Here is an 18096-nt window from a genome sequence, read left to right as displayed (position 1 = left end):
AACTGGCACCTTCCCAAATTAAATGCAACTGATTCAAGAAGAGCAAGAACAAATGCAACTGATTCAAGAAGAGCAAGAATAACTGGTCACTCGGTCATAGGGAAAAAAGTAAGTGATAGTCATCCATCGCCTTGAGATCTTTCTTTTGTCTCTTCCAGACTATCGGAAAAGAAAGAAATGATTAATATATGCAAAATAATTACGTATTTACAAAATACCGTCTCAATTCATCGTATTTTATCAGATTCAGGATGTGCTATGGTTTCGAAGGATGAACCAGATATGGACAGTTCCAATAATATTTCTTGAACAAAAATCTGACAATCTAGATACACTTAAACATTATATATATATATATATATATTATTTTAATAAATTTTGGTAAGTTTATTTTGTAATTTATAAAATATATTTTATTTTTGATTGAAATGTCAAATTGGGCTCTTTAGTGAGGTAAATAGAAACTTGAAATATCTTTCTTTAAATCTTAAAATTTGAGATTTCTTATTTTTAAAGTTATACAAAACGATGTTTCTTACTTAATTACCGAATTTCTTCGAAGGGAGAGTTTTGACATTTTTTTTTCATAAAAAGTCGCCATGTAGATTATCGATTTTCTAAAATTCGGTAATCAAAATGATGACTTCATTAAAATTCAATAGTCAAATTAGGGGAATTAATATTTTATTTAGTTATTATAAATGTTTTGTTTTTTTATTTAATATATTTTATTTTAATGTTTGTGTTATATATATTTTAACAAATTTATAATAAATTTGACATACAATTCTCCATCCTAGTTCTTGATAATGAGAGACTATTCTAGTTTAAAATATAAGTTAAAAAGAAATAGAAGATATCAATAAAAGAGATTTAATGCATGCATGTTTAATGAACACTCAATATATATAAATATTGTAAATGGAATAAAATGACTCAAATATTATTTTAAACATAAATAAAGATAACAAATATGTGTTTATTATTGTTATTATTATTATGCAGCATCTGCAAATCCAATTTTAGATTTTCCATAGTCAAATACTGTGTGATAACGACCCATGAACATGTCCCCCAAAATCCTTTATAGAAAACATAATAACAAATTCATCAATATATTTTTTATTTTTTTTTCATTTGAGCTAGAGAATGGAAAGAGATTGTGTCAAACCATGTAGAATAATAATCAACATTGGAAAAAAAGCCACTGATGCATTGTTCAGAATCACCTTCTCCTTCCTTCCATATATACTAATTCAAATGACAAATTAATATTTTATCAACAAGTTTAATAAAAACACAAAATAGGTAAGAATTAAGGTAAAATAAGATAAACATTTTTTACCTCCTTAGATGAGAGAGTAAAATTTCTATCGCCAATTAAAAACGAAATTATAGGCATTGAGGAAACTTGCGAACAATCCACAAAATATGATTCAAATGGTCTTGACAGTGAATTACAGAGCTGATGTAAACATTATCTTTATAATTTATTTGATTCTAAAGTTAATTAAATGATTTTAAGTGAGAATAATAAATATTTACCTTATTAACATAGTTTAAAATATTATTTTCTGTTTGTTTCTTCATTAGCCGACTCTCCATCCATACAACTACCATTTCACAAGTTCTGCACATACCCATAGAGTAAACATCTATTGTTCTTCTATCATCACTTTCCTCGATACTCTTAGTTCCATTAACTGGGCATAATCCAATTAGGGAACAAATTTTGTTAGCCTATTAAAAGTTTAAGACAACATTAGAATTTGTGTATTTTAAGGAAAATCAAATTTCAGTAACATAAATAACAACCTCTCCTGGGAGCATTTTCAGAATGGTTTGTCCATACTCTTCAACAATTGACTTACATTCATGACTTACTAATCCTGTTTCGTTGACTCCAAGTTCATGGTTTATCATGGTAATTGCAGTCTACACTTATTAAAATCATTTATTATTTATCGACCATTGTATAACAACAAAATAAAACACTTCTTCAGCTTCACATACCATTGGACCTGACAACAAAGAAGTTCCAGAATCCACAACTGTAGAACAATCAAATCTGCACACACCTTCAAAATGTACTCTATAATCAATAAATGACATGTTCTCTCTTTTTCTTTCTTTTTCATGCTACCAACATGACCTCCCATTACACATTATCTCTTATTTTAAGAAATGACCTCATCTTTTATGTAAGATTGATGAAAGAGCTCACCTATTGATTGACCATTGATTAAAACATTACTCATAGCAAACTACAAGAGCAAGCACATTATAAGATTTTAAAAGAAACAACCATATAAATTAAAAATATGTATATAAGTTTCACAACCTGCCAATGACCCTTTCCGGTCACAGGGACATAAGTATGGTCCCCCTTGTGATGCTTTGGATCAATCCCACCAAACACAAGTTCACCTCCTTCCTCTTCTTTTTTGTTTCTATCAAGCCGAAATGAGAATACTTGATTCCGAATCAGACCCTGATTCATCATGTTGTACCTGCAAACAAATATGAGTGGTTACTCCTTATCTTAAGAGGAATATCAAAACAAATTTTAATTTAGCATATGATGGTGCATACCATACTGGAACAACACCTAAATCATTTAGCTCCTTAAATCCAAGGCCAAGAACGCCATCAAACTTACTAGACTGAAACGCAGAATCAGGCGGTATTGTTGCTTCAATAAAGCCCTGTAGTTGTAGTAAACTTAAAGTATAGTATTAGTATTAAAGAAATTATGATTTGGAAAATCTATGAAAGGCTAATGTTGTATATATAACCTGATTCTTGATTGTTAAACCACCAACTATAACATTGTCTTGGCTAACATTGCCAGATATTGAACCTGAATCATAGTGTATCTCAGCAGATGTTCCTGTGCAAAACAGCAACATTAATTATTATGTTTCAATTCAATATCACCTTCCTGCTTTGTTGCTTACATGAAGTTATTTCTATAAAAGTTGCAACAGACACCAACCGTTCTTTTTATACGTTCTTGAACGACAGGAATTGTATTTGTTCCTTTTAGATGTTTTTGAACGACGGGCAAAGAAACACCAACGCTGCAGCAAAAATATAGGCAAATTCAACACAATTTTCTCCCCTAATAAAATTTGTATGAATGATCACACTTACAGTTACAGATAAGCAGCACCTTGATGAAGGTATCCACATTTTAGAGCTTCCTGTATCAAAATGCACAGTGAAGTTCTGCGGTGGTGTACCGATTGAAATCTCACCGTAGTACTGCATGTTATCGTAATTCTTTAGCCTTACAGTGACGCCATCCTTTTGAGAATCCGGTAGTTGCGGGGTAAGTCGAGGAGCAGCGATCCTGTTGTTTTCATCTAACTTAAACTTTTTCAGTCCAACTCTCACTAATCCATCGTTGGATTCCGAAAACACCAGCTGATGAAGAAGGAGGGATGAAAGAAAAAGAGTGATAACTGATGCTCTAAACTTTGTTCCCATGCTTGATCACCTGCAAAGCAATTTGAAGAACTTCATTCAGAAAATGTATATAATAAGTGATTGATTACTCACCGACAGACAGACAGACGGCGCCGTGTACGTACGTAGCAAAAAGAATGAGAAGTAGAACGATGATTTGGAAATACTTGGATGTTGCCGGCATTTTATAGGGATGAAATTGCATGTATATATGATCGTGTTAGTGACGATGAAGAAAGCATCAGTAGTAAAGCATATGAACCAGGAGGATATATTTCCTAAATCCGTCCATTTTTACCGACCTTTTCAAATTACACACATTATTTTTCATTTTTTATATTATTTACTTTATCTGTTTAATTAAAATAAAATATATTAAAGTGAGATTTTATTATGAAAATAAAAGTAATAGTATTATAAAGCTTATTAAACAATAGAAATCAAATCAAATACATATTTTATTTTCTTAAATTTGTTCTAAATGGGGAGACCAAATTCCCCGTTTGTTTGGTTTCGCGATTTAGCCTTCTAGTTCAAGATCAAAACTGTGTATGACAGGAAGTTAATGACGAAGATAACCCGGTCAAAACTTATCGGGTCCTTTCGATAAATAAAACGTAAAATCCAACTTTCTAAGACCTAAATCATGAAGTAGACACCGTTTTTAACCAGCACTGATGTGCACAAGTTTTTTCCTATTGTAACCAAATTGCGAATCCAAATGAATTCTTATGTTTGTGAGGTAAATATTTTATTGATTTTTTTAAAAATTAAAGGACAACTCTTTTAAATCAAATTACTAGTTAATTAAAAAAAAAGTAAATTTACTCCTAAAAGATATTTCTAAGAGGACTTTTTTTAAAAAAAAATTATTCGACTAGCCTACTTTGTTACAACAAATTCTTACAGACCACCCAAAGGTTCAAAGTGTTAGAAATCTTGTCTTGAAATAACATAAATATATAAAAATACAATGTTACAAATAAATAAGAATGAAATAAGATATATGAAGAACAATATCACCGAATTTGATATTGATTCGAGACATGTGTTAAACACATTTATCTTAAAACAGTTCATGTGCTGAAGCTTATCGCAGATGACTGTCTCCCAAGGTATAACGATGTCTCCCAAGGTATAACGAATCCAATAGTGATTCTACACTGAAATCACTATGCATCGAACTTAACTGGGTTTCAACTAAAAATCAAGCAAGGAATTCGATTATTATTCACAAAATAAAGAGAGAACTCTTAAAATTCTAGAATGAGAAATAATAAGACGATGTTGTGTGCTGAAATGAATAAAGAATGAGTATATATTGCTGAGAATTAAACTTTCAAATAAAATCATTCAAAAGGTATATTGGTAATAAATATTTCTCATTCATTGCATATACATTTAATATTCAATGCTAGCTAATAAAAAGTCCATACGTTAGCCAATTCATAGACTAATTAAAGTTATGTTTATCGTAATATTAAATTTTAATTTTCTAATTATACATTAAATATTAATTAAATTATATTTTGGACTAAATTCACCGTTAATTCACGTTTAAATTTGTGTAAATTTTATTTGATATTATTTATTAACAATCTTATTTTCATTCATTAATAGAATTAGTTTAATTTCAACGATCCCCACGTTAATGGAAATTGAAAGATTAACTTTGTGAAAGTTTCAACAGTTAAATTCTACATAGGATGGGTAGTTGTAACCCTTTGAACATTCCCTTATAAAAGTATATAACTTTTTTAGCCAATTAGTAGACTCGATGTCCTTGAACTATTCTACCATATGTGTAAACGATTACACACTTTCAAATCGAATTTCCCTGATACATGTCAAGCTATCATGGTTGTGTCCGTTTTGGCCATGGAACACGCGTCTGGTTTTATGGGAGGGTCTAGAATTGAGCCGTGCAATTCTTTCGATGCGACCCCACTTCTCTCTCACATAGGTGATCTCTTTTCTCACAAAGAATCATTAAAAGCGATACACTTATCCTCGTCAAAATATATATTGTTTCGTTATATGATTAATTCTCAATAATAATTTTCCAAGTCAGTACAATTAGGTTGTCATATTGAACCTAATTCTTGGGATCTCCAATCTACATAGGTTGAGTTTTCCTTCATACCAACTTATAGTAGGCTCATGTCTTAAAAGACTTTCAAACTAACTATCTATTCAATAATTTGGTTACTGGATCCACAATGTTACGTTATATTTGAACATAGTCAAATTTGATAACTCCATTAGAGAGTAGTCTTATGTCTAAGACGTTTATGTCTAGACTTGTCATTGACTATAAGCTTGTCCAATTTTAAATTACTTTTATAATAATTAGAAATTTATGTTGGTACATTCTTAGTTAACCTTGGAACATCTTCTAATAAGAGCATAATCATTCATACATGCTTATCATTTAATTTTTTAATTTTTTTATGAAAATATTATTTACTTGGCTAACTAGTAGACAAAATGTCTTTGAACTATTCTGCCTTCTTTATTTTTCGACATAAGTCAAAAATAAAGATTATAACGTTTAATCTATCCATCATATATTTCTTAAAAGATTTTTATACGTAAATTGCACTTCTAAATGTAAACATATTTATTTTTAGATGTAAAGTCTTTCATATAATAATATCAATATATCATTTGATAACAACATGATATTTCGTGTAGTGCAATTCACATCCTTAATGGATTTAATCATTTTTATTGTATTTTTTAACAATAAAAATATCGTACAAAAGACACAATGAAATAATTTCCATTGTTTTTATGATATATATAATTGTCACATTCACTTTTAATCAAAGTATGATCAAATTTTCTTATCATTACTAAAAATTGTTATAAGTCATACAAAGACTTATAAACTTTCTTTTTCATCTATTTCATAAAATCATTTTGAAGACATTGGTTCTTATAATTTTTTTTTTATGAAAGTAATGTCAAAGAAATGACACTTTTCTTGATCTCAAAATCCTCAAATTTTAAATATCGATTTGAGCACCAACTCAGCAAATATAAACAAAACATTTTCTTGTTATTTTTTTTTGTGAAATTGCGCAACTTTATCTTTTGTAGACAACATATTTCTCTACCAATTTATCTTTTTACATAATATACACATTTTTTTTATTATCATCAATAAAAATATTTGTCCCCACATTTGTTTTGGTACCTTTTTTTAAATCACACACATTTATGATTTAAATCAATAATTTTCTAATCAAGAATATATCACACAATTCTTTTATAAATTTCTTTTGTTATACTTATCATACAATGAATAAGATAACTATATTATAAATATTTAATTGAATAAAAAATAATTTTTATACAAGAGATTATAATGTTTATTCATATATAAATTATTCTTCACATAATCTCTACATAAGAAATTATAATATTTAATCAATTAAAATATTTATTTCATCACATTATTTCTATAAAAGAAATTAGAATATTTAATCAAATTAATATTCACCATGTCACATTATTTCTACAAAAGAAATCATAATGTTTCAAGCATTTTTGGCTGAAGCCGCTTAAACATTTATATTGATTGCACGTTTGTATCTCATAATATCGGCACATTTGCCACATTATTTCTCAAATCAAACACAACTTTTCTTGTAATTATTAGATTTCAAAAACATCAAATTAAACAAGTCTTTATGATGAACTATGTATATCAAATATATAATCAAATAACATAATCAAATGATATGTCATATATATTATAATTACTTCATATATCATTAAACAAATACCTTTCTAAAATACATCAATAATTGACAATTTATCTTTAATCAAATATAAAATAAATAATTATTATAAATAATTATTCATGTCATCAATTCGTCAATTTCTTAATTAATGATGACTTTTAACTTTCCATAGTAGTTATTGTATACCAAAAGACACAATAATTTTATGAAAAAAAATTAGAATTTTCTATTAAAATAAAATAGATATACAATAATTTTTATTCACGTATGTATATAAATAACAAGTTAATGTAACACAAGTTATCATATTATTAGCTAATATGCATGATATATATATATAAGCAATCACTTAGCAACACAATATATAACAACAAATGTACCTCATGTCTTAATCGAAGTAATTACATTATCGTGTTTTGACCGATAATCCACGTGAAGCGACAACACTTAAAACAAATCTAGGTGGATCGTTCTCACCGAGATATTTCTTGCGAAAATATTTCGATTTACATAGTTATCTTTTTGAATGCTAATATAATGAGTTATAACACGAATGACATTCATTCTGTCATTACTAATCACATAATTTCTATAGATGAAATTAAAATGTTTCAAAATATTAATGACAACATCATTTTGACAAATTAAATTTTTACATAAGAAATCATTAGGATTCCCAATTCATTTCATAATTTCTTACATATGAAATTATAATGATGTCAACAATAATGATTAATGTCATTTTGATAAATCATATTTCTTATAAGAAATCGTCATCGATCCCATTAATCTCATAATTCACAAGAAATTTGAATGATTTTTACATCAATGACTCTCAAGTCATTTTAAGGAGTCTTATTTCTACCAAGAAAATCATTAACTATCCATTCATCTCATAATTTCTACACGAAATTAGAATGGTTTCAACATCAACGACTAAAGTCATTTTAATGAGTATGATTTCTATAAAGAAAGTATTGACTATCTCATTCATCTCATAATTTCTACTCAAGAAATTGAAATGAAGATTAAAAATTTTTAAAAAAAATGAATTTCATTTATTTTAATATTATTATTCTCGTAATAAATCGTTATAAGACAATTTTAAAGTGGGTATACTAACCATATATATTAAAATTATTCAAAGATAAATTAACAATATTATATTTTAATGCCTCACTAGTAAAGGAATTTTAAGTATATATATATATTTTTTTAACTTTGTGAGCTATAACTTTTTTAATTTGTGAGCTATAATATTTTTTTCTTGGCCCAACCCATTTTTATTAACAACACAAACACCCATCATTATCTCTCTTCTAATTAATCCAAAAATAAAATAGGCTTCCAACCAAACAAACCTAAAATTCTTTCCTTTTTTATTCTTAAAATTTTATCCTTTGGGCTTGGGCATTCTAAGAGGCTGGACCTGGTCCTTTAGATTGGACTTGACCTGTAAAAAAAAGTAAGTCTATAATAACTCTTTTTTTTTTTTATGATTTTTATTATGTTTATTTATTTATCTATTTATTTTGACTACTTTTAAAATATGTTTGAATTTTATCTAATTAAAAAATTGGTTGACACAACTACACCATTCGAATTAATTTTTTAATCTCGTGTAAGGATACTGTGTTTATGAATTTTGAAAAATATATATTTTTTTGAAAAATGTTTGAAATATTTAAAAGTTATAAATTTGGAGGATGTAAAAAATGAGTGTCTACACTTGTGATTGATGCCAAAAATTGTGAAGAAAAGTACCATGAGTTGAATAACACTCCTAAACTCTTGTTGAAATTTTCAGATTATCTATAACCGAGTTTAAAATCTCAGTACAAGATTTCAAAAATAACTTAAAAGCTTGAAAATACTTGCAGCCTTTAAAGATTTGTTGAATTAAATAAATATACAAATAAATAAAATAAAACAACATGACTAAGATATAATAAAATTAAGTGTTACTATATTTAATAATAATTGAAAATTATAATATTAAAGGAAATAAATAAAAATAATAGGGAAGTAATGATAATAATAACAATAATATTAAATATATATTGTTTTGAGATTTAATGTTGTGGTTGATTCTTTGCCGAAATAAAAAAAAATGGAGGAAAAAAGAACAAAAAAATTGCAAAAATATTGGTAATAAGGTGTGGTAGGAACTATGAAGAAGCCCTACATCAATTCTTGATTCGGTTACTGATATATACCTAGGATGATATAGAAGTTAATTGTTAGATCCTTAAACGCTTGAATAAATCTAACTAGAGTTCGCCTAAATTTGAATTTCGGATGAAATTTTCATATCGTCTCCTTCCAGTGTAAGCTTGAAAAAGATGATATAAGAAACTCCTCCTATGATCAATTTATAAAATGTTTGTAAAGAAAAATTGATAATGTACTGAAATTATGATGACTGTCAGAGTTTAGTGTTAATTTTTCTTTAACAATTTGTTGGTCCATACATTAATATGAGACTTGCAGCATATTTGTATGACAATTTTAAGTTAATTAGAACATTAATTTGATTGTTGTAATCTTGATTTAACCATCGGAGAAATTATGATCATCTTTCTCGTCTGTGAGGCAAAGGTCCAATGTGTTAATTAGTGTAGACAAGTCGCAAATCACTTACTTCATTTATTATTCTAGAAATTTGTATAATCCAACCTAACCAGGAATTCACATTCGACTGAAAGTAAAAAATCTTCTAAAAAACACCATCTAATTTATAGTGATTCTTTGTTATTGTTATGATAAGTTCTTGATTTGATATTCAAAAACTTGTTTATGTAATAAGAGGTGGATACCAACCCTAAGTTCCTAGGTTCGAGTCTGTTAGGCGGCAAGTTATGCGTCTGGTTAAATGGTTAAGTGTGTTTGCGACTACATACTTAATCCGTTATCCTATTTTTTATTTTTCCCCCAAAAAAGAACTTGTTAGTGCATTATTATTGATAAATTGGTGGGGCTAAGGTTAAGATGTACTTTGGTAAGTTGAGTTTTACATTTAACCATGATTCAACTCTTAACCGCGTTCACACTTAGAACAATCGATTTAGGGTGTTAATATTTGGTCTGAACCGAGGTGTTAATATTTGGTCTGAACCGAATAACCGATCGAATTCAAATTTACTGAATTCGAATTTCATTTTTGATTTTCAAATTGAATTTCAAATTTTGTTTTGAATTAGACTAATTTGAATTCAAGATTTAACAATAAAATTAAATTGAATTCCGTTCGAATTAGTTTGAATTAGAATAATTTGCTTTCAATATTTAACAATAAAATAAAAAAATCAAATCAAATTCGGTTCGAATTCGTATTATTCGAAATTCGAACCGAATATCAAATTCTAAGAAACCAAACCGATGAACTCGAATAACTCGAAAATTGAACAGATAAACACCCTTAATTTAGTTCATGTGTAAGGCACTGATTATAGTTGTATTTTGACAAATTTAATTTTTTTAAGTCGTTTTCGATCTAAGAAGGTTCTAAACATTTAAAAAAATAGAAAATGACTTAGAATAAAATTTTACATTTCTGACACTAATCGTTTATCAATTTTCGGTTCATAATTACCATATACAAATGAAATTTAGATGTAAAGGGCATATCTCTTTTAAATCTTAGACTGGGACATACATAAAATCTTTTACAGAGAAACGAGATTAGGTTCGGGATTTACATTAATAATTTTTTGTAATATGTTGTAATAAAATCTAAAATGCCAATTTGTTTCGGAGTAGAGACCGTCCATTTTGATGGGAATGTGGGACACATCACCGAAGCCCTTTTCCACGCGTAATCAAACGCTGAGCCGGAAAAATTTCTAAAAATTTTCTTTCTTAAGTTCTCGATAAGTAACTAGACGACGACTCTTAAAAATAATTAAAGCATGTCTAACTATTGCTAAGTTATATTTGGATTCAGTATCTCAATTTAAGATGAGACAACTCTTGATATAATCATTTTCTAGTTTTTTTTACTAGATTTGAGAGAAAAGTAAACCACGAGACTTAGGAAAATAATCGACTAAAACATTTTTCTAAAAGTACTCGAGGCAAGCCTACATTTAAAATATCTCGTCTCTTACCGCCGGTGCAGTCGAGCAGAAAGAAGTAAGGAATGTGACTCAATCCAATTGCGAGCTACCAACCGCCTTAAAGACAAGGTTTAAATTGTTTTAAGTATCGAAAAACGAGACAGTGATAAAAAATAGAGCATACAAGACAATATATATTGTAAATGGAAACAAATTTGACCTCGTGTGAACATAAATGAATTTAACAAATATGTGTCCATTATCATTATTATTATTATTAATATTATGCCGCATCGCAAATCCAACTATCGATCTTCTAAAGTTAAATACTGTGTGGTAACGACCCATAAATATATCTCCTAAAACCCTTCATAAAATCATTAATCATAATTAAGATCAGTGAATTAAAATGTATCTGTCAAAAACTAGTTTGATATATTATTAAAAAACTTAAGAAGTATATTATTAAGAAGCATTTTTTGCAAGTATAGAAATTTGAAAGATATTATTTCAAACCAGAGAGGTCCACGGGGATAAAAAGATCACGGGAAATAAAGCCACTTTTGCAATGGGCCGCGTCACCTTCTCCGGTCTTCAATATATAGTAATTCAAGACAAATTAAATATTTTATCAACCAAATCAATAAAAACACAAAAATATGTAACAATTAACGTAGAATAAGATAGACAATTATTTACCTCCTTAGGCGAGAGGGTAAAATTTCTAGAACCAATTAAAAATGAAACTGTAGGCATCGAGGAAATTTGCCAACAATCCACATCTAAATGAATATTTGGAATTGGCAGCGAATCACAGAGCTATGTAAACATTTTATTTTATCATTTATTTGATTCAAATATTAATATTAATTATTTTAAACGAGAATAATAAATAAGTACCTTATTAACATATTTTAAAATAACAGTTTTTTTTCTATTCCTCTTAAGCTGACTCTCCATATCCACACAACTATCATTTCACAAGTATTGCACATAAGTAAAACATCTGAAGTTCTTCTATTATTACTTCTATTAAATGAGCATAATCCAATTAGGGAACAAATTTTCTGAGATGGTGGCACCTGTTAAAAGTTAAGATAACATTAGAATTTGTGTATTTTAAGGTAAATCAGATTTAAAAAAAAAAAACAAAAAAATCTTTACTAGGAGCTTGTTCAGAATTGATTGTCCATGCACTCCAACGATTGTCTTGCATTTACGGTTAACAACTCCTCTAACTCCAATTTCATTGTTTATCATGGTAATCACAGCCTACAATTATGAAAATCATTCATTATTTCTCGATCATCATTGTATGAATCACAAAAAAATAAAACCCTTTTTCAGTTTCACATACCGTTGGACCTGACAAAAAAAAGTTCCAGAATCCACCCTGGCAGAACAACCAGAAAAACCTGAAAAATGTACTCTATAATCAATGAATGACATGTTCTCTCATTTTCTTTTATTCATTACACCAACATGACCTCCCATTAAACAATATCTCTTAGTTTAAGAAATGACCTCTTCTTTTATGAATAACCGATGAAAGAACTTACCTATTGGTTGACCCCTGACGAAGACTTCACTCATATCAAACTACAAGAGGAATATAGTTATAAAAAAAAACAACCATAAAAATTAAAAATATGTTTATAAATTTTCTCAACCTGCCAAAAACCCTTATGGGTCACAGGGACATAAGTATGATTCCCCTTGTAATGCCTTGGATCAATCACCCCAAACACAAGTTCACCTCCTTCCTCTTCTTTTGTGTTTCTATTTAGCCAAAATGAGAACACTGGATTCTGAATCAGACCCTGGTTCATCATGTTGTGCCTACAAGTATGAGTGAATACTCCTTATCTTAATGAGGAATATCACAACAAATTTGAATTTGACATAAGATAGTACATACCATACTGGAACAACACCTCCAGCTGAGATCTCCTGAAATCCAAGGCCAAGAACACCATCAAACTTGGTAAACTTAAACACAAAACCGGACAGTCTTCTTGCTTCAATGAAGTCCTGTAGTTGTAGTAAACTTAAGTAATAGTATTAGTATTAAAGAAATGGTGATTTGGAAAGTCTATGAAAGGATATGTTGTATATATATATATAATAACCTGATTCTTACTTGTCAAACCACCAACTAAAACATTGTCTTGGCAAAAGTTGCCAGCAATTGAACCTGAACCATGGAATATCTCAGCAGATGTTTCTGTGCAAAACAACAACATTCTGTTTTAAGTCAATGTCACCTTCATGATTACATGAAGTTATTTCTATAAAAGTTGCAACAGACACCTAACTGTTGACTTTATATGTTCTTGATTGACTGGCATTGTATTTGGAATGAAAATGACACGCAGGCTGCAGCAGAAATAGAGGCGATACATTGTATGAAAAATTGTATGGATGATATATACATTGTATAAATATGATCTAACTTACATATAAGTAGCATTTTGAGGAAGGTAACCACAGATTAGAGCTTCCTGTATCAAAAAGCACAGTGAAGTTCTGTGGCGGTGTACCGATTGAAATCTCACCATAGTACTGCATGTTCATGTAATTCTTTAGCCCTACAATGCCACGAGCAATTTTAGAATCCAGTATTTGCCTGGTAAGTCGAGCAGCGTTCCGATTGTTTTCATCTAACTTAAACTTTTTGAGTCTAATTCTAATGAATCCATCGTTGGATTCAGAAAACACCAGCTGAAGAAGGATGAATGAAAGAAAAAGGAGAATAACTGCTGCTCTAAACTTTGTTCCCATGCTTGACCACCTGCAAAAGCGATTTGAAGAACTTGATTAATTAACAAAACGAATGAGAAGTAGAAGTGCAAGAAGAACGAAGATTTGGAAAATACTTGGATGATTGTGTTTCTTCGCTTTGGCGAATCGATAGTGATGGATGGCCGGGGACATTTCTAGAGATGAAATTGTTCTCCCCAAAGTAGTTTTTGCATGATCGTGTAAGTGACGACGGGGAAAGCAAATGAACAAGGAGGGTTAAGGTTATATTTCCTTAATCCCTTTTATTAAAAAAAATTATTAACTTTATCTATTTTATTAAAAATTAATATTAATTAAATATCATATAATACTTTATATAAATATTAATATAAAACATATTGTAATAAAAATCTTATTGTATTATAAAAATAAAAATTATTATAAAACTTATTAAACAAGATAAGTCAAATAAATATGTATTTTATTTTAATAGTTTTGACTTCGAAAAGGAGAGGAAGCTCTCCATTTGTTTTGAATTCACAATCTGGATAAGACCTATTATTTTTTTTTTTTAAGAAAACGACATCATTCTACTAAATAAACTTAAAAGGGAAATATGGAGTTTTGAAATGAAATGGACACACAACCGCGTAAGGAAAGAAAAATAATAAACTTAACGAAATATTCAATGAAAATAAGTCCACGAATCAACGTGGCATGACACGTGGGTAGGAGGGAGAAAATTTTCAAATGTCCCAAAACGGTAATTTCGGATCCCAAAACGGTAATTTCAAGTTTTGAAACGGCCATTTCGGAAGAAAAAAATTCTTCCCGAAATGAGTGGTTTCGAGACCCAAAACGGCCATTTTTGAAAAAAAAAATTCTTCCTGAAATGAGTGGTTTCGGGACCCGAAACGGCCATTTCGAAAAAATTTGTTTTTTTTTTCTTCTTCCCGAAATGAGTGGTTTTGGGACCCGAAATGAGCGCTTTTGGGACATGGAGACACCTGGCAGGCCACGTCGGATTTCTGGACCTGCTTTCGTTGAATCTTTCGTTCAGTTTATTAATCCTCTAAGGAAAAAAACAAAATTGAAATCAAACGGATATCAAACAAACGAAAAAAAGTTTATCGCGCCTTGAACGATGAGACCAATTCTTTACCGTGCCGCGTCCGTTCAACCAGCGTTCCAATTGACCTTGACCAAAGCCTAAGCCACTTTGACTTCAGCTCAAACCACGCCTAAAGACGACCCAACTCACGCACAAACCACGCCAAGAACAGGTGGTCTATCTCGCGTACGGTTAAACTCGTTCCTGGAGTCTTATTTTTTTAATTTCAAACATTTTTGATATTTAAAAGTTTTAAATTATTTTTTAAAAATTCGAAAAATAAAAAACTAATTTAAATTATTTATAGAATAATATCATAAAAAAATATTTTATTAAAGACTAGTTTAAATTTATTTTTAAATATAACTTCTTTAAACTAATATTTTCAAGTACTTTTCAATAAATCTTGACACCAATTACATGTATTGAAATTTAATTTAAAAAATAATCGGACAAATAAAACCTACAATCCAACTTCTTAAAGCCAAAATTTCTTGAAATAGACCTTATTCTTTAACGAGCGTTGTTAATTTATTGCGAAAACTCTTTACTTAAGTGTAACCAAATAGCGAATTCAAAAAAATTATCTAACTTGCGTTTGTATACGTAAATATTTTATTGATATTCTTAAAAATCAAATATAAATTCTTTCAAATTAAGTTGCTAGCGGTTTGATATGACAAATTGTAAAAAAAATACTCATAGCCGAGATTCTAAAAAAAAAAAGTTTATTTAAAAATAATTTCTCCTAAAAGATATTTCTAAAAGGATTTTTTTAAAACTTAATTGAGCTATCCCATTTTGATAAAAACAAATTCTCACGGACCCAAACCCGAGGCATAAAATGCATCGAGAGAGCACTTCTCCTTGGCGACTCTACTGGGGTTTATCCTATTTAACTCGAAAAACAAAATTTTGACTATAAAAATTTATGTTTTTACTGTTTTAAACTCTTGATAATAGACATATTAGGAAGGTATGCCACACAAATGTTGTCTAGAGCTTTATCCTAATAATTACTAGACATGTTTAAATAAAAAAAGGTACATAATCCTCTTATGAAGAAGTATCACGAGATGATGTATGTACTTCTATAATTAATTGCAAGGACTGTCAATGTCAATGATGAATGAAAATATGTTACAAACCAAGGATCGATGTTGCAAGATATTTGAACTAGAATGCAAAGGATTGATCTTCTTTCCTATGATGAGATATCCTCTGGACATGCATTGTGGAGATGGAAAAGTTCTCAATTGAGTTTATGCTTCTCGATTTATGATAGTGTTACCCTTCCATTATTGGTGAGCAAATACTCTTTTATGATAGTGTTACCCCCTTCATTATGGAAAAGTTCTCAATTGTTTGGTGTGTATTATGACTATTTGATCATGTTATTAACTCTTGTTTTCTAAAACTATTAATGATTTTTATTTATAGTGAGATAACCCGCGGGTTGACTTGCCTAACATGCAATCCACCTTGGGTTGGGTTGGGGATTTTCAACCCGTCGAGATGGAGGCCGACTTGCCATTGATCCGTCAAACAATGAGTTTTGGTGGGTAGGCCTGCCCTGCCGTGGGTTGGCCCGTCTGACCGCTCTAGTTGTGAATGAGTTTATATAAGAAATCTATAAGTCTCAGATTTCCAAAAGTCCTAATTATATATATATTTATCATAATCCTATCCAATATAGAATTAGGTCGGCCCATTAACGATGCCCAAATATTTAAGTCTACTCAATCGAAATACCGTCGTTATTGATGATATTGATCTTAGCCACATTTAATATACCCAGTTAGTTAACTGTTGCTAGCTACATGATTAAGTAGCGTCGCTAAAAAATGACTATAGTAATAAATAATCGTCGTTATAAATATAACTACAGGAATAATTTACTGTCGTCGTCGCCGCTAATGATGTGTTATGGGAAATTAAAACTCACCCAATGTTTTTATAATTATTTATACTAAATAAGCAATTTTTTAAATTATAAAAATTAAAAAATTAAGAAACTAGAACATTCATTAGCAAAAACAAAGAAACATATTAATATTTCTATTAAATATAATTATTGTTTTTCAATGATATAAAGTGAATATAAAATACATCAATTATAAAATTAAAGATATAAATTTGAATCCTCACATCACATCAGAAAACTCTTTTTTATTATTATTACATAGTCTTCAATATCTGTCCATGATAAAAACAATGAATGAGATGATAATTCTACAAATAAAATTTATAATTGATTAAGAGGGAGTAATATTAATATCTGTAGTTAAACCGATCTTCATCCTAGATAAAATAAAATTTGAAAAGAAATTTTGCATGTTAGTTATGTAATATGTCAAAACCATAATATAAAAAGAAATTTTAAAGGTACTATTTAGTCAATTACCATGTTAATTATATGACAACATAAATCATAGATTTAAATGAATTGAGTTATTATCAGATAAAAAAAAATCAAAGTATAATTAATTTATCCAGGATTTTAAAGGTACTATTCATTTATCCAGGTGGAATATTGGGAAATATAATAGAGAATTCATCAGATCTAAGACAACATTAATAATGTCTAAAGCAAATAATCTGGAAATATATTATCTGAATTCCAAATATCAACCTTTCCTCTTCTTATGTTTTGATTGATTCCCTACAAACAAAACCATAAATTTTAATAAATAAACTAGATTTTTAACAAAGATTAACCTACATTATCTTTTCTGTTAAAATTTTGATCAAAGGCCTTGAGTCTATCAGACTATCAACATTAAATTGCCCCAAAATCTACAAAAGTTTGTTTATCCAAATACATTTCATACATAATATATTTTTGACAGATTGACTACCATCAAATGCTTCTTGCCAATTCCTTTCTTGTGCAGAACTCTCAAGAGCTTTTGACTTGTCCAATCTTTAAATTATAAAGAGTATGTAAATGATGCCTAAATGTTCATCATGG

At 28.9% G+C, this 18096-nt stretch overlaps 1 protein-coding gene and 1 pseudogene across 1 annotated transcript; both read right to left on the bottom strand.

Annotated features, from left to right (window-relative positions):
- Window positions 1-997: 997 nt before the first annotated feature.
- Window positions 998-3489, bottom strand: LOC124933817 (aspartic proteinase A1-like). The gene is made up of 10 exons (XM_047474257.1): window positions 3154-3489; window positions 2996-3080; window positions 2796-2890; window positions 2593-2705; window positions 2342-2510; window positions 2225-2264; window positions 2014-2078; window positions 1813-1935; window positions 1641-1740; window positions 998-1044 (listed from the first exon to the last, which is right to left on the bottom strand). Exons 1-10 carry the CDS (start codon window positions 3487-3489, stop codon window positions 998-1000), a joined length of 1173 nt encoding a protein of 390 aa, XP_047330213.1.
- Window positions 3490-3495: 6 nt separating this feature from the next.
- On the bottom strand, window positions 3496-14053 carry LOC124933816 (annotated as a pseudogene).
- Window positions 14054-18096: the final 4043 nt, after the last annotated feature.

The sequence above is a fragment of the Impatiens glandulifera genome, chromosome 4 (genome assembly GCF_907164915.1).
Source record: "Impatiens glandulifera chromosome 4, dImpGla2.1, whole genome shotgun sequence".
Classification (NCBI taxonomy): domain Eukaryota; kingdom Viridiplantae; phylum Streptophyta; class Magnoliopsida; order Ericales; family Balsaminaceae; genus Impatiens; species Impatiens glandulifera.
The sequence above is the reverse complement of the archived record's forward strand: the minus strand, read 5'-3'. Positions and strand labels throughout refer to the sequence as shown.